At 36.0% G+C, this 18,675-nt stretch overlaps 1 protein-coding gene across 3 annotated transcripts in view; it reads left to right on the top strand.

Moving 5' to 3' along the window:
- LOC149538690 (putative phospholipid-transporting ATPase 4) overlaps nt 1–18,306 on the top strand; it is a 55,806-nt gene extending 37,500 nt beyond the window's left edge. Inside the window, exons 3-11 of one of the 3 annotated variants that reach the window (XR_016356096.1) lie at nt 4,133–4,409; nt 4,513–4,601; nt 4,711–4,804; nt 4,895–5,104; nt 5,222–5,347; nt 16,171–16,269; nt 16,465–16,656; nt 16,839–17,607; nt 17,762–18,306. Coding sequence is in view for 2 of the 3 variants with exons in the window: in XM_089800022.1 (XP_089656148.1) it covers nt 4,133–4,409; nt 4,513–4,601; nt 4,711–4,804; nt 4,895–5,104; nt 5,222–5,347; nt 16,171–16,269; nt 16,465–16,656; nt 16,839–17,513 (1,762 nt within the window). In the remaining variant the exon portion in view is untranslated. Of the gene's footprint in view, nt 1–4,132; nt 4,410–4,512; nt 4,602–4,710; nt 4,805–4,894; nt 5,105–5,221; nt 5,348–16,170; nt 16,270–16,464; nt 16,657–16,838 lie in introns of all 3 variants that reach the window. The other 2 variants (XM_089800023.1, XM_089800022.1) reach the window with 2 other exon arrangements.
- Nucleotides 18,307–18,675: the final 369 nt, after the last annotated feature.

Raw genomic sequence — 18,675 nt, 5'->3', positions numbered from 1 at the left:
GTCTCATCAATCATTACGTCCCATATTTTTACCTTGTTAGACCGAAAGGGAACCAATTCCAGAGGTAGAGGAGGAAGTGAAGTGATGCACATCACAATTGATATTATTATGATTCAAGAGGAATGCATGCAACTTCTTGCTGATGTAAGGCAACTAATGAAGTTAGGTCAGTTCATGAACCAGTGTAAGGACAAGGCTAGAAACTGTTTGGAAAGGCCAGACATGAGACCTTAAGATCAAGTCAGGTAGGGCACCCAGATTGCAGAATATGAGGATGCTTTGAATAAAATTTCTATATCAAGCTTCAATGGAACTGAAAAAACATCATCGATGTCATGGGTTCATAAATTAGACACTTTCTTGGTGCACAAGCCCATGGAAAGAGGAGAAGGCACAGTTTGCTACCATGCACCTGGGGGGAGTATCATATGATTGATGGCACCATGGATTTCTTTCCCAGATCATTTCACAATTTTTTTAGAAGGCTGATTACTTGCTTTGGCCAAAAAGATATAGAAGTTTATTACGGGTAATTGGCCCAACTGAAGCAGGTAGGACATGTGGAGACTTAAATCCATGAATTCCCAAAAAATTTCCATAGTGGTTTCTGATATGCAATAGAAAATTATCACGATGCTTTTTGTAGAGGGATTGAGCAATAGACTGAAGGGATTAGTCAAGGCACATAGGCTTAACACATTAGATGATGCCATTGGGTTAGTAATTGATCTTGAAGTCACAGCCTCTCCTCAGCCACACAAGAACTTCAAGAATTAGAAATTAGATTGCGAATCAGATGTGAAGGCTCATAATCTAACCAAGGTCATTACTCCTATGGGAGAAAAAGAGTCATGAAATGTTAAGAAGAAGAAATCTTTGTTTTTATTGCAGAGTTCCTCAGGAACCAGGACATGGGTGTCTTTGTAAGGGTAAGAAATATCTTATTGAGGTGAATTCTGATGTGGATAGCGATGAGGATAATGAGTTTGATGTCAAGGTGCAAGATACCTTTGTGTATCTATCCCCATATAACAAAGTTCACTGCATATAACAAAGTTCTCATTAATAAAGTTATACAATGCTTCTAAAAAAGCATTTCATCAAGTCCCCTTATAAGGAAATTCCTTCCCAAAAAGCATTTGATCAACTCCCTCCAAAGAGCATTTGATAACTTAAAGGGGTTGTCCAAAGACATGGAGTCATATGTTTGGTGTACAACAGTGATACACAACTTTATTAATGAGGACTTTGTAGTCAAGGAAGGATCTCAAGTAGAGAACTTGCCCGGATTCAGTGTTATGTTGTTAGATGAATCCAAAATCAGTTGCACAAGGAAAATACCAATGTTGGGCATACAATTAGATGATTATACAATTGATGCTGAGTACTATGTTGTTGGTATTGGTGGAACAGAAGTAGTATCGGGAGTACCATGGTTGAAGTCCCTAGGAAGGCACATGCAGGATTTCAGCAACATGGAACTTGAGTTTTCTCATGGAGGTAAACAAATTGTATTGAAGGCTATAGAAAATGATAAATTGTGGTAGCCAAGTGTATGCAAACTCACCTTGATGATTAAAATGCTTTTGGGAGGCAGGGGGATAAATCAGATTATCCCAAGTATTACAGTAGTAACATATTTCCTTATACTGATATGGTGACTTTGGCACATGATGGTATGTTGTGCTTAGCAATGGGATTTAATAGAGGTATACATTCTAATAATTCATTGGAAGCCAAAAAAAAGTGCACCTTTGTTTGATATCTGATTTTTGGGACTCATTTGGGATCATGTATAGTCGTTCTTAATGGCGAGTGGTCAATAAATATTGTTATTGGCTTGTGGCTGGGTGATGATAGATGGGATGATGGTTTGTTTTTATGGGCGGCAAATGCTTGGCCAAATTTGAGTTATGGTTGGGATGCCAAATTTGAGTTATGGTTGGGATGATGGTTTGTTTTTATCACCGTTCCCAGGATTGTGACCAAATATATCATTGTTATGGTTGTGCCCTAGTGAGTTACTTCATGGTCTGTGGTGTTTAGACAAGTACATCAGAGTGGAGCAGCGGATAGTTATGCAATTGCTAGAGGACCAACAATCCTGATAATGTCCCCTTTTGAGTGATGGTTAACAAAGAAGAAATATTAAGCCTTTTCCATTTCCAGAGGCTAGAAAATTAATGGAATAGTAAGGGAATGAGGGAATAATTATTTATAAGCTTAAAAAGCTAAAGCTATTTGCAATATATTTAATTCTTCATTATATTCGATGTTGGGGCCACACATAAGTTATAACATTATTACACATAGTAAGTGCGATGGTGGAGTTTTAATTTATATAAAGTGAATAATAATTAATGCCTAAGTTCCAAGGCCAGACTTTTGAGTTGATTGAATGCTCTTTGGAGGGAATTGTTCAAATGCTTTTTGGTAATGAGTTTCTTTAGAAGGGGCTACGCTGGGTTCAAAGGGGGCATTCTTATCTATCAACTTGTTTTGATTTTTCATCTCTGCAAGAAATTGCATGTCTCTGCTTTTTACAGCACAAATCTCCCATAGAAACCCTCTTTTGGATGAAGTCCCGGAAGAATCATTTCAGAATCTTCAGCTTCAAAGTTGTGGATCACTGTTCTAACCAGGTTCATGCAGCAGACGTTTTTGGGCAGAAACAGTTAAAAGCTGCAGAAGTTAAGGCGTCCCCAGAAGACAAACTAACAGGAAGAATTCATAGCTTTTTTCCGTAAATAAATGAATAGATCAGCAGATTAGGTCAGCGGTAAATGATTTCAGCTTTGGGAATAATTATTTGTAAACTCTGTTATCTTGACTTCAATTTTTTCAATAATATTCTGCTATTGATTGTCAATATCTCTATTTTCCCATCTGTATTTCTGTGTTTCATTGGGTTGTAATAAAACAGACTCTTATCGCTGCAAGTATTATATTAGGCTTCAATTTAATCAGAGGAAAGGATAATAATAGAAGAGACCAAAAAAACCAAAAAAAAACAGAGAGCTAAGATGAAATACTAAATGACCATTAATAGAACACTAAATATAATTAAATATGCTAATAGATCTTTGACAGAAGGGAAGCAGTAGAGGAGCATACGAAATGCTCAAACTGAAATTTTGAAGTCAGGAAACACCCAAACTGATACATCTGCCCAGAGCTCATGAGTGGAAAAGAGATGAATAAAGAAGCCTGGTAGTGAAAAGTGAATACTTGAGAGCTCAGTTCTCTTCCGAGATATACATTTATCCTTACTATTCCCTGTCATTATTGGACAAAGAGAGATCTTCGACTCTAAAAACTGTTATCACATCTGCTATATCCACCATTAGGACACAGGTCCTAGGACTATCTGCAGTTGGAATTCATTATTCCAGATCACTTCTTTCTGTGGCCTACCATTCCTAAGGGGAGTCTTAGTAGACACAACTACCACTTGAGGAGAGATCTACAACTTTGTCCAACAGATTATTGGGTGTTCTAAGAATTTCCATTCCAAACTGATTTTGATGGGGTTATACCTCTTCATTTGACTTCTCCGTTGCCATTGAAAGAAAACTATGTTTTCATAGAGGTCATGGTTAACTCCAATTGACGGACAGCTTGTCTTTAACTATCTCTGAGTAGCACCTCTGCAAACCATCCCTGGTGCTTGCTAGGTCAGAGGCCAGCCTATTTGCCTCTTTGAGCCATCTTCCTAGTTATTTCTAGAACTATTATGTGAGATAGTATGCTTGGATTTTGGTTTACTAATTTAATAACTTGTTTAATTTAAGATTTTTCTTTTTTCACATTTTGTAGTTCATTGTCTCGTCACAAGTCTAGATCCTTTAGTAAGATTGTGATATGAACGAATGCATTATCTTGCACACAATAAAGAAAAGTCCTATTTAGTGTGGACCTTCTTTTCTAGTGAATTTCCTGTTATACCAATCCTTCAATGTTGTCTTGTTTAAATGGTTTTGATCAAATGTCGTCCCATTGACAATTTTTCTTCTTCTTCTTAATATTCTGGAATTAGTATTTTTTCCTTTTGCACATGTGTGCTCCTTTGTCCAATTTTATTATTTTTTATGATCTTCTGTAATTTACATCTTTTCTATATGGAGCCTTTTAGTGTCATCTTTGATAGACTTGGGAAGAATGGGAAAGATTATCAAGAAGCAACATGTGCACATCTGGCTAACTATGGAGAGGCAGGATTGCGCACCTTAGCACTTGCATACAAGAGCATGACAGAAACAGAATATTCAGAATGGAATACATTGTTTCTGAGGGCCAAGACAACGATTGGTGTAGATAGAGAGTCCCTACTGGAGAACGCATCTGACCTGATTGAAAAGGATCTGATTCTTGTGGGTGCTACTGCTGTTGAGGATAAGCTACAGAAAGGGGTAAGTTCTAGGGCCTTCATTGGTATTATTATTAATTTTAGATTGTTGCTTTTAACGTAACCTGAAGCTGCATCTGATGCATTTGTTCTCTCTAATTGTCAAGGTCCCTGAGTGTATAGATAAACTTGCTCAAGCGGGTCTTAAGATTTGGGTATTGACTGGTGATAAGATGGAGACTGCAATTAACATAGGGTAGGGAGTTTCAGATCTCTAAATTTGCTGCTAATGGAAGTGTTATAATTTAAACTTGTCATTCCTTGTGTTACCATCTTATTTAAATTGAACTGTCTATGTTCAACAGTTTTGCATGCAGTCTGCTTCGGCAAGGCATGAAACAGATCTGTTTAAGTCTAAAGAGCTTAGAAGAGTCCAGTACCCAAGATAAATCTGCGAAGGTGTGTTTACTTAATCGCTTCTGCTAATAGCTTGAAAAGCACATGGATAAGGTTGGTTCTGATCACAGTTTTTCTGTTAAATTTGATCAGGCAGCAAAAGAAAGCATTTCACTGCAAATTACCAATGCGTACCAGACAATAATACTGGAGACGAATCCTGACTCTGCTTTTGCTCTGATAATTGATGGAAAAGCTTTGGCATATGCCTTAGAAGCTGACTTGAAAGACCGGTTTTTGAAACTGGCCGTAAACTGTGCTTCTGTCATCTGCTGTCGAGTGTCCCCTAAGCAAAAAGCCTTGGTTGAGTTACTGTTTATCCCCACTGGATTCACATTCATCTTATTTGGTTTTGTATCTAGATCAATAGTCATCTTGAGATTGATAACTGAGAGGCTATTGCATTCTTTTATATTTCAGGTAACAAGATTAGTGAAAGAAGGTACTTGCAAAACTACTTTGGCAATTGGTGATGGGGCCAATGATGTTGGCATGATTCAAGAGGCAGATATTGGTATTGGCATCAGTGGTGTGGAAGGCATGCAGGTAATGATAATTGATTCATCAGTACCTTCTTGAGCTTATTGTCAAGCTGTCAGGAAAGAAATGAATATTTTTCTGATATCTTATTAAACTATGGGCTTTTAGTCTCCATTATCATGTAATTGCTTGATAGTGTAAGTCCATGTACTTTACCTCACTCTCAACTATATATTTTTAAAATATTTTGAGTAGTCAACAAAACAGGTTACACAATATAAGATATTAAGGTCAATTCACAATCTGCTGGCACCAGCTAACCCATATTAGAACCAAAGAGTAACTAAGAACATCCAGCACCAAAATAACATAAAAACACCCAGGGCAGAGTCATACTACTGTAAAATTACTTATCGATATCACAGTTTATAATTCATTAGATAATCAATACATGATAGGCAAAATTTTGCTACCCCATTTATGCAAATATAGAATTCTTCCGAAGACATCAGCAACAATGGTTTCAGCTAGAACAGAAGGGATGTGTACAATAAACTGCATTAATAGGCTGTGGAATGTAATGACTGCTGGTGTAGATATCTTCATGGTTATCAGCTCTACTTATATTTTAAAACACTTATAGGATTAACCATTCTGCACATAAAAGATCAGAATTAATACTATAACAGCATTTTAAACATCTACGTTAAAATTAGATCAAGTAGAGAGCCATATGATCTTTAAACATTGTTTCTGATTACACTCAATTTCATGAGGACCTCTCCACTTCAAAAATTTACATGGATTGCAACTACTGAAAAATACAAAGACTAGGCTTCTATGGTAGCTCGGTGGAGGATAAAACTTTGAAGCAATTTAGGTCAATCTCTAAGGATTTCAGTTCTTTACAAAGAACAAAGCTTATAAATATACAACCAAAAGGGCAACAAAATGTTATGTCAATTGCATTGATCTGGGCCACACAAAAGGGGCGATAGGGACACATGTTTTCCAATGTAGGATGTCTGCCTGATAATCTCTGATAATGTTGGTTTGGTCTGCATTCTATTCTCTGAAATGATTTGACACCCTTGTGTTTTGGGCTACAACCTTAATCTTTGAGATTCAGTGATGTAATCTTGATTTGCATCAGTTGCTAAGCCACAATTCTAATGAAAATACATTATAGGCAGGGATTCACAAAGGGAATCAAGATGCGCTAAAGATGATCTGAAGATTTCCTGATTTTGCTGGGGCCACAAGAAGGTGAGCTGCATGGAATGAATGCATTGATGGTGGTTGTAGTGATTAGGATCTTCTGAAATTGCATTCACTGTCGGATCATGTTGTCTTGAAATAGGTTTATAGTGGGCACTACCTGGGGAGGCATTTGGCCTGTGTTTCTCTTGAATTAAGATGGGTACATTATCTGCCTCAGCTTTTATACTTTTGTGTTTGGTTGGTCTCACAGTTTTCTTGCTCGTTGGATGTTATTGTTTTCTCTAGGTTGGGCCTTTTATTCTTCATCATTGGATTGAACTCTGATCAATGCCTGTCAGAACCTTGGAGGGTGCTAGAGTTATTCTTTCCTTGAAATCCTGGGTGACATTTTGGCAAGCCTTTCCTCTCCAAACCCATGGCAGGGGTAGTAATGAGGTGTAATATTCCCTGTCTGGGCCACTATATTTTGCCCTAAAGATCACAAAACTAAGTATATAATGCATATAATATAGTTAGGGTGCCTTCTTAATCTGAGAATAAGATGTGCTAAGCCTGTTCTGGGAACCTGCAATCAGATTAGGAGACGTTGCAGATGCTATTCATGAAATGAATCTATTATTAGAGTAAGGAAATCATACATTTATCAATAAGCGCAAATGTCTGATTTTTATCTGAGTCTCAGTCATAAAAGATATGGAACAAGGAGGCATGAGAGGGTGCCTTAAGACAGCTGTTCTCCCTGTGCAATTCCCCTCCATTCTTACATGGTTTGAGATCTTTGGGTCACCAACAGTCCCTCATTATAGGTTTTAGAAAGGAAATTGCAATAGGGATCCCTTAACCATTCTCTCCCTTTCATAGAGCAATATGGTGCCCTGATATCTGTTCTCCCTACTGGCCATTGTAACAGGGTGCCCTAATGCCTTTTTCCCTTAGTGCATATCCCTTCTTTACCCTATTGATGTACAGTTTCAGTGCTGTAATGTATAGTTAATATAATAACAGAGATGTCCATATATCTGTTGGATTATCCCTCCTGAAAAGCCGTTGTGCTTCACATATATTCCTTCAATATGAAAAGGAGGTTATGCCTCTCTTAGTGGTCACAATCCTTGGAACGGTGATGACCCATCATAACTATCAAGTTGCTGTCATTACTGCACCTGACCTTATATTAATAGCATGTGCTACTGCTGCACAGTGGCTGCACAATGGCTGCCAATTATGGCCTTTAATTAATATTAAACTATCTATTAAGTGAATCACTGCCCTTCATTGGATTGTTGTTCATCAAGCTCATTTGCTATGTTGTTTTCTTAATTAATTATAAACTATTCACATGGGTTGCTGTCCATGTGGTGATCATAATTATTGTTACAATCACTACCCTCATTTGTGTTTATTAGTAATATACACAAGCATTTACCCTTTTTTAATGTATACTAATCACTCTCTTACTTTATCAGTGCCTTTAAACTCAGTGACTCTCTTGCTCACTTACTAATAATTGCTTCCTTTTACAATAATGGCCACTCCGTTATGAACTGTTGTCTTTGTTGAATTCGGTAGCTGCAAAAGAGGTCTTGCATCCTGAAATTATCTGCAATTAAGTTCTCAGAAATTCCTCTGCAACTTTGATCTGTTTCCCTCATATTTTTGGTCTGCACACTCTGAGATGTTTGTCATGGCTGAGCTTGTATTTTCATTTGGAGTTTTCCTGTTATGGACACCTTCATATGATCTAGCGGTCTTCTTCATGTTTGTGTTATAGCCAACATCTTATGTCTGATGCTTAGCTCTTATTTAGTGTGGTTCCTCTTTCGTCAGCTTATTCATTTGTCTCTCCTTGTTGTTCCAAGTAGGACTCTGATTTGGCATTATATATGTGCATATGTTATGCTGGCACTTTTATCTTGCTTGAGCTTGTGTCATTTATTGCTGATGTTTCATAGTCTTTATGGACATCAGATTCTAGCTTCGCTGGCATCATTTCATTTCACCTTGTTTGTCATAAACTTTGTTGGTTCTCATTTCAGCTGGCTGTTTTCTTCATTTCAGGCTTATTGGTTTCTCTGAGTGCCATTTTGTGATTACTGAAGTATGCACGATTGATCTTTGTATTTGATATAGCGGTGATAGTTTTCAAGAGAAAATACTTATTCATTTTGCTGCTTGTGTATTCTTCTTCTTCTGTGAATAGGAGATATGTTATGTATCATGATTCTTTAGCGAGATGATATGTATGTTTTGTGTATCATAACTTTTATGAGTCTGGACATATATGTTTATACTTTATATTGATCAATTTTGTTAGGAGAATGATCAGTGGTTGATCATAGAACTGATCTCTTGTTTATGTTGTTTACTTTTATTTAATCTCTTGAAAGAGTTAACCAGTTTTAATTGATTGAATACTCTTGAGGATTTCAATCATATGCTGAAGACTTTGTATTTGTTTTCTGAGTTTCAGAATAAAGAGATTTCTCGAGCAGGAGGATTTTTCCTAGGTTAAAATTCCTTAGTGTAATTTGTTTTCTGAATATTTGATTTTCAATTGTCGCTCTCATATATATTTCTCGTTCATTATTAACATGGTATCAAAGCGGGTCTAAGGAAACGATCTAGAACCAAAGTATCAAGTTACTTGTGTTATTTACTCTACTTTCAGTTGTTTGTTTGTCAACTTGTGACAACGGTGAATGGTTTGAAAGTTGAAGATAGATTAGATGACACTTCTAACTTCTCTTTATGGAAGCCTAGGATTCTGATTGCACTTGAAGAGAATGACCTTTTGGACTATGTAAATTCTGATGTTATAAAGCCATGTGAAGAAGCTGAAATAACTCAATGGAAAAAGAACAAGAGTTGACAAAAAAAATTATATCAAGTCAATTAAGGATCATCTGATTCCCATTATCTCAAAACTGGATTCAGCTAAAAACTGATTTCAGATTCTTAAGGACCTGTATGAATTCAACAACGCCAATAGAGCTCTAGCTCTGAGATGTCAACTTCTACACGTGAAAATGGCTAGAGGTGAATCAGTTTATTCATAATTTATGATGATTACAGACTTAAAGGACCAGCTTAGTGCAATTGGAGAATCTTTTGCTAATAAGAATTTAGTCATGTTTGCCATGAATGGGCTTCCCCACTCTTGGGAATCCTTTGTTCAAGATGTTAGTGGGAGAGATGAGCTTCCTAAATTTGACAAGTTGAGAGCAGATTGCATTTGAGAAGAATGCAGATTAGAAGCCAGAGGAAATGGATGTAAAAATCATCATGAAGATGATTAAGTTCTTGCTGCCCACACCTCAAAAGGAAAGGGAAGAAAGAAAATTTCAAAAGATTCAGAGATAAGAACTTTGTGTCGGCTCCTTAGTGAAAGAAAAAAAAGAAGGGATTGTCTAGAATCCGGTGCTTTAGATGTGACAAATATGGACGCTTTACTAGAGAGTGTTCCTCTGGACCAAAGCCTCAAACAACTGGTGCAAATGTAGAAATTCTTCTCCTCAAAGAGAGTCAGGTGAAAATTTTGAAGGATTCTAATATATTTCTGCACTCTCTAGCAATGTTCCTACAAACAGCGATACATGACTGACTGACAATGGAGCATCTCGTCATATTACGGGTTACCGAGAGCACTTCAACTTGAAAGAAAAAGATTCTCATCTTCAAGTTATGATTGGTGATGATGCATGTTGTTGTGTAAAGGGTGCTGGTTTGACTTCCTTCCAGCTGGATTATTGAATTTCTTCACTTGAGTGATGTTCTCTTTGTTCCTGGCATTAAAAGGACTCTGATTTCTATGTCAGCATTTATCATGTTGCCTCTGTTGATGGAAAAGTTCTTGCATGGAAGAACTCCAACTTTCAATCAGCTTGTGCAATTGAAGTTCGTCTCGACATTCTTTACAAACTTTCAGCCAAACTTTGGCACAAAAGATTTGGACATCTAAATTTCAGAACTTTATCTTCTATGGAGAAAGTTGTGGTTGGTCTACCAAAGCTAAACAAAACTGTGAAGCAATTTGCAAGTGATGCTAAGAACACCAAGAATACTTTTCATAGTAGTGAAAATAGAGCAAAAGAAATTCTAGAGTTAATTCATTCTGATTTGTGTTTTCCTATGTCAGTTGTTGCTTCTGTTAACAGCTTTTAGTACCTCATTGAAGACTTTTCTCATTAAGTATTGGGTTTATTTTCTTAAGTCTAAAGAATCTGATGAAGTGCTTTCCCATTTTAGAGAATTCAAAACACTTGTTGAAAATTTATCTAACAAAAAGATTAAGATTTTAAGGTCTGATAATGGAGGAGAATATGTTTCAGTTATCTTTCATAACTTTTGTATTGAAGCTGGGATTAAGAGGGAGTAACGTCCCTTAAACCCCTCAACAAGATGGTGTAGTTGAAAGAAAGAACAAGAAAATTATTGAGGCAGTGAAGGCTATGAATCATGATCAAAGCCTTCAAACATTTTACGGGTTGATGCTTGCAGGACAACTGTACACATTCAAAATTGTAGTCCTCATCAGATTCTAGACAACATGAATCCAAAAGAGGCTCTTAAAAGTATCAGACCAGATATTATCATATTAGTTATATCATAATTTTTGGATGCCTAAGTGTTTTTGTGTTCCTAAAGAGAAAAGAACAAAGTTAGAACCATTAAGAAAGAGGGGCATCTTTGTTGATTATAGTGAATCTTTAAATTCACCTTTAGAGTTTCAGAGGGAGAATATAGATTTAGAAGACCTTGCTGATCCAGTTGATTCTATGGACACTTCAGGAGGTCCCAATAATAGTTCAGCTAATAAGAAAAGACCTCTGTGGGCCAGACACACTATGGAAAGAGGTTGAAAAATATGCAGACCCTACTGGTACTTTTTGAGAGAGTAATAGGCCACATAAGTTTTCTGGTTATGTAGCTTTGATGAGTCACATAATAGCATCCGAGCCTTCCAGTGTTGAAGAGACTTCAAATGAGCAAGTGTGGAAAGATGCCATAATGGAGGACATTGTTCCAAGGCCTAAAAATAAGTCTGTTGTTTCTTCTAAGTGGCTGTTCAAAATCAACCATGCAGGGATGGAAGTGTGGAAAAGTACAAGGCCATATTTGTAGCTAGAGGGTTTTCACAGAAAGACAGAGACTATGAAGTGACTTCTTCATTTGTTAGCTCGGTACACTTCCATCATAACTATCATAGCTGTTGCATCAGTTAAGGGTTGGAAGCTTCATCAAATGGACGTGAAAGCAACATTCTTAAGTAGTATAATTGAAGAGAAACTATACATTGAACAACTAGAGGGCTTTGTGATTCATGATAGACACACACATTTATGCAGGCTGAAAAAGACACTGTATGGCCTTAAACAAGCCCCCCGTGCCTAGTATGGGAGTATAGATCATTACCTTTTGAGTTTGGGTTTTCTAAAAAATGATGCTGATCCAAATTTATACTTCAAGAAATGCAATGTTGCTGATTTTTCGTATTGTATGTTGATGATTTATTTCTGACTGGTAATAATGATCTTATTCTCAAATTTAACGAGTTAGCTTTTGAATTTGAAATGAAAGTTCCTGGTTTGTCTCATTATTTCCTTGGGTTTGAAGTATGGCAAAGACCAAATGAAATCATATTGAGTCAAGTAAGATATGCAATTGATATTCTGAAAAGATTTGACATGTTAGAGTGTAAATCTATGGTGGCAACTATTGAAGCAAACTTGAAAAGGTTACATGAGGATGCAACTTTTTCAGATTTAGTGGATCCTACTACGTACAGACAATTAATTGGTTCTTTTATGTATTTGGTCAACACAAGGCTTGGTATATATTATGTGGTTAATACCTTGAGTCAGTTCATGTATGAACCAAGACAAATTTACCTTGTGGTAGCCAAACACATACTGACATATGTTTGTAGTATAGAAGGACACGACTTGAAATATTCTTTATGTGCAGAGTTTCTTTGATTCAGACTGGGCAGGATGTTTGCTCGACACGATTAGTACTTCAGGATGTTATTTCAGTCTAGGTTCAGCCATGATTTCCTGGTGCAGCAGAAAATAATCTTGTGTTGATCAAAGTGAGGTTGAAGCAGAATATGTAGCAGCTTGTGAGGTTGCCAGGGAAGCTCTATGGCTTCAAAATTTGCCTGCAGGGTGGGCAGCTTTTGGAATCTACAGTGATTATGCGTGATAACCAAAGTTGTGTGAAAATTTTGGTTAATCTAGTTTTTCATAATAGAACCAAACATGTGGAAATTAAATACCATTATTTGAGGGATATGGTTCAAAGGAAAGCAATTGATTTTAAGTACCTTTCTACAAAGGAGCACATTGTTGACATTCTCACCAAGCCACTTCTTTTGGGATATGCTTGGTATCATGGAGAATGATGCTCTTCCTGAGATAGAGTCTCAACTTCTATGATTTTTACCTATGTAATGATTTCTTCTTTGCAAGAGAAGTTCGAGGTGCAATCCCTTGTTAATGAGTTTTTCTCTGTGAGAGAAGTTCTAGGTTCAATCCCTTGTTAATGAGCTCTTCTCTTCGAGAGAAGTTTGAGGTGAAATCCCTTGTTAATGAGTTCTTCTCTTCGAGAGAAGTTCGAGGTGAAATCTGTGGTGGATCCACCCACCTAGAGTAGCTATGGTGGATCCACCGTTTACGAGTAGCCATGGTGGAAGTCATGTGTGTTACTCTATGACTTTGTTTTTCTGTTTTTGATTCACCCTCTAGGAGTAGCTATGGTGAATATTGTTATGCTGAGATAAGAATTTATATTCAGAAAATATGTAATGAGGTTTCTTGTTGTCATTCTTTTTGGTTGCAGCTATGTGTACTTGTCAGGTGATGACATATTGAAGATCTCAATCTTGCTAAGAGGGAGTGTTGAATTTGGTAGCTGCGAAAGAGATCTTGCATACCTGAGAAAGGCTGGGATTATCTGCAAATAAGTTCTTAGAAATTCCTCTACAACTTTGATCCATTTCCCTCATATTTTTAGTCTGCACTCTGCAATGTTCTTCATGGTTTAGCTCGTGTTTTCATTTGGAGTTTTCCTGTTATGGATGCCTTCATATGATCTTGTGTTTTTTTGGTCTTCTTCATGTTTGTGTTATAGCCAACATCTTACGTTTGATGCTTAGCTCTTATTTGGCATGGTTCCTCTGTTGTCAGCTTATTCATTCTTGACTCTCCTTATTGTTCCAAGTAGGACACTGACATGGCATTCTATATGTGCATGTGTAATGCCGGCAGTTTTAAGTTGCTTGAGCTCATGTCATTTATGGTCAATGGTTCATAGTCTTTATTGATGTTGGTTTCTAGCTTTGCTGGCATCATTTCATTTCATCTTTCTTGCCATAAACTTTGTTACTTCTCATTCAGCTGGCTATTTTCTTCATATTGGGTGTATTGGTTTCTTTGAGTGCCGTTTTTGTGATTACTGAAGTTTGCATGATTGAACTTTGTATTTGATATAGCGGTGATCGTTTTCAAGAGATAATTATTATTTGTTTTGCTTATCGTGTATTATTCTTCTCCTGCACATGGGAGATATGTATCATGATTCTTCAGTGAGATGATATATATGTTCTGTGTATTAGAATTTTTATATGTTTGGACATATATGTTTTTATTGATTAATTTTGTCAGGAGAATGATCAGTGGTTGATCATAGAAATGTTCTCTTCTTTATGTTGTTTACTTGTATTTAATATCTTGAAATAGAAAAAGTTTTAATTGATTGAGCACACTTGAGGATTTCAATCATATGCTGAAGACTTCGTAATTGTTTTCTAAGATTCTGAATAATGAGATCTGCATTTGAGGGCTGGGTTGTTTCGCTCGAGCAGGAGTTTTCCTAGGATAAAATTCCTTAGTGTTATTTGTTTTCAAAATATTTGATTTTTAATTGTTGCTTTCATATACATTTCTGGTTCATTTTTAACAGTTTAATTTTGATCCATTGTCTTTATTCTTAATCATAGCTCCTTTGACTATTGTAGGATCTCATTATTCTTAAAGATGTGATCTTAATTTAGCCCAAGATTGCTTGTCCTCAAATAATGATGGAGTCTACTTTGGAATCCACCTTTTCTATGCTACTGTCCTCATAAGACCATTAGTTTTTCTCTTTTAATTTGAATGTGGGTTATCTTAAAGGAAGAATCTGTATATTAAGAGGAGGATTAGAAGCATGGAACATATCTATAGATGTGTTTGTTCCTCTCGATTGTGTTGCTTTAGCAGATAATCTTCTGATGTCCACAACGTTTTACTGTAGTCCTAAGTTGCTAATACTAATTTTTGTTCTACTTGATGTGAAGTTGTCTGTTACTCATGATGAAGTGCTTCTTGTTTCTGTTGTCAATAATGTAAAAGCTCATATAACAGAAGAATATTTATGGTAGATGTATTATACATTGTATTGTGTTTAAACATTATACTTGAGTTAGATGTTGCTTGATATATTATTAGTCCTGACACAATGAAGTCATCCTTTGAAGGTATGATATAGTAGTACCTTTTTTTCTCAAGCATAATTTGTAAAGTTCTTAGGAAAATGTTTTGATGGATGGTATGAATTCATTGATTTCTCAAAAGAGAGCTGTACATCAACTTTATCATCTTGAACTCAATTAATCAATGATGTGTCCATATGCAGGGATGTTTTGGTGTTGTGATAGATAACTCTATTTTGATTTGTGCACTTTTAGAGGATGCTGTTGTTATTCTATACTGCTCCTCTCATGATTTAATGACCATTGTTGCAGTGCCCTATTATCATCATGAATATATCATGGATGGATTTTATCATCAGCACGTTTTCTTTCACAATTTATAAATGATTTTCCTCTATTCATAAAGTTCTCATACTATCACTTGCTGTCAGATCCTGTCTGTTCTTTCTCCCTTGGGCATACCCTCATAGATTTGCACAGTATTGTTTGTCCAACAATCCTGAGGTTATTTTTCTAGAGTCTTACCAATGTTTATTAAGAATGCAAGAATATCTAGCTCTTGAAACATCTATCAGTATTCAATTCATGGAATCAATGTGAGGCATATGCTGAAAACACAATAGAAATAAACCAAACATGTTAAGTATGGATATTCTCTTGACTATGCATAAGGTACGAGTCATACACACAAATACATGAAGAGCATGAAGTATGCACCCCAAATACAGAAAGGGCATAAAGCTTATGAATGCATGAAAGGCTTGAAGTATATATGTAAATATATACATAAGCATGAATTTGCTTAAGTAACGAAGCATAAACGTGAACACGCATAGTGCATAAAGCATGAGTATATAATCATATCATATGTGGTTGTAACAGCATTATTTCTTTAACTGTGTTTTCATGCATGCTTTTGAACCTTTGAATTAGAAATTTGGAAAATCTTCATGCGTATCTGATACACACTTGTGTCCTCTTTACTCACTTACTTAAAATTAGTGTTAGTTATGCTTTTATTATATCTGAAAGTCAGTTGGCTACATCCAAGTCTTTTTCATCAGTATTACTTAGTTTAGGTACTTCTTATCCATCAGTTCTAAACATTTTATTTGTAATCCCTCCTTAAAAAATTCATCATCCTTGCTTGCATTTGATTACTTATGATTCTGCTTCTTGTCTATCTTTACTCTTTCAGGCAGTCATGGCAAGTGACTTCGCTATAGCACAATTCCGTTTTCTAGAGCGTTTGCTGGTTGTTCATGGACACTGGTGCTACAAGAGAATTGCTCAAATGGTATGCAATTTTTTATACAGAAAAGAAAAAACATAAATCTTAAGATTTTATAACAGGTTTATACTAAATTGTCATTTCTGTATTCCCATTTTTTTAATCTGGTTTCCATGGCTATAATGTGTCAGCTGTGTCAAATTTATGGATGTCTTTTCCATGGGGAAATATTTAATGACAATGCATCATTATGGGTTGCAGATCTGCTATTTCTTTTACAAAAATATAGCTTTTGGGCTTACGATCTTCTACTTTGAAGCACTTACAAGTTTCTCTGGGCAGTCTGTATATGATGATTGGTACATGCTGCTTTTTAATGTCATTTTGACATCATTGCCAGTCATATCTTTAGGAGTCTTTGAGCAAGATGTTTCATCTGAAGTGTGCTTGCAGGTACATGTATTTCTTTTGCATGTTGTAGCATGTTGTACTTCTGGAAATAAATTATGTTCTTGTGTTCATTTGTTGTCTAGGATGAAACACATAAGCAGCTTCCTTTGTTGTATTTTATCCTATTTTTAGTTTTTATAGATTAGACCTTTTTCTCATTCTTATTTTCCTGTTTTATGCTGTAGTTTCCTGCATTATACCAGCAGGGTCCAAGAAATGTATTCTTTGATTGGTACCGGGTACTCGGGTGGATGGCAAATGGAGTGTATGCATCTCTTGCTATATTCTTTTTAAATATAAGTATTCTTCAAGGTCAGGCATTCCATCTGAGGGGCCAGACATCAGACATGGCAACTCTAGGAACCACCATGTTCACATGCATTGTTTGGACGGTCAACTGCCAGCTGGCATTAAGTGTTAGCCATTTTACTTGGATTCAACACTTGTTTATTTGGGGGAGTATTACTGGTTGGTATTTACTTTTATTGATATATGGTATGATTTCTCCTACCTACTCAACCAATGCTTTCCAAATCCTAACTGAAGCGCTTGGTCCTGCACCTATATATTGGTCAGCTACACTTATTGTTGTCATAATTTCTGTTTTTCCTTATTATATTTACTCTGTCTTCCAAAGGGCTTATAATCCCATGGACCATCAAATTATTCAAGAAATCAAATATTTGAAGAAAGATGTGAGTGATGATTTAATGTGGTCAAAAGAGAGTGAAAAAGCCAAGCAAAAGACTAAGATTGGATTTTCAGCTAGGGTAGATGCAAGGATCCGGTATTTTAAGGAAAGGTTGCACATAAAACGTTTGGTTTCATCTACTTCCGCTGCAGGAAGTCCACGCCTTTGATGAAGCTGTATATTTCAATGCATCTGACTGCAGCATTCAGAATTATACACTGGAAAGAAGAGAGCCCTTTTTTGATGCACACCTACAAATTTTTGTACTATCTTGTCTTCTATCATTTTTTTCATTTGTTTCAGCAATACATCAATATTTGTATCATTAAAAATGTTATAGTTACATAATGGAGTTCAGCAGTCCATTTCATATTGCCTACAATTTTGGACTTGATATACAGAGTCTATTGATTCCAGGGTTCAAGATGCATAATTTTTGAAGAGGTCAATCGAGTAGATTTATCACTATTCTTCAGGAATCATGAGGATTTGTTTAGTACACTAGCCGTTCTGATGTCTTCTTGCAGTTTCAAACAGTATTTTGTATCATTGTTACATTGGTCTTGAGAGTGGTAGCTAATTATGGCTCCACAGCACTAAATTGTTTATATGTGCAGTGTAACAATGACAGACGCAGAGAACCAATGAGTGACTGCACAATTGGAAATCTAAAAGGAAAGTTTCTTATGCTTAATCTGTATGTAGCCATGCTTTTGACATTGTCAAAAAAGAGAAAGAGCTCTCTGATGATGCAAAGGGCATGGCCAAGCAGTTTTGCATCAGGTCAGGGAGAACAGAAACGGAATGTATTTTAGTTTGTATGATCCTCTTGTTCTGCTCAAATGTGCGATAAACTATCATTTCTATGATGCAGAACAATTTTTGAAAAAAGAAAGTTGTCACAATCTGCTTTCATTGGCTGTGATAAATGACTCAAAATCTTATCGATTTACATTTCTCTCTATATTTTTTAAAGCTAATTATTGTTGCATGAGAGAACTACATTTGTCTTATTAGATACTATGAACATTAATAATTTTTACACATTAAGAACAATAATTTGTGAACTCGTCAGCTTTCAGTAAGGATAGCAAATAACCAGCATAAACTTATTATTTATTTCTTTTTTATTTTACATCTCTGCATAATCAGCATTCAACATATTCTGTCTTTACAACTTAAGGTAAAACATTCAGTTTGCTCGAATCGAAGTAGTTGTCACCAATAAACCCATAAAGTTGGAAATAATTGCAAATGGCATTTTTATTTGTATCAAAACTGACAAAGGTGTGGATTTGATATCAAAGCCAACACAAAAGTGCAATTTACAA

Source organism: Cupressus sempervirens, chromosome 9 (genome assembly GCF_028749045.1).
Source record: "Cupressus sempervirens isolate cs-2001-9-10 chromosome 9, ASM2874904v1, whole genome shotgun sequence".
Lineage (NCBI taxonomy): Eukaryota > Viridiplantae > Streptophyta > Pinopsida > Cupressales > Cupressaceae > Cupressus > Cupressus sempervirens.
Note: the sequence above shows the minus strand (reverse complement) of the source record. Positions and strands in the feature narration are given on the sequence as shown.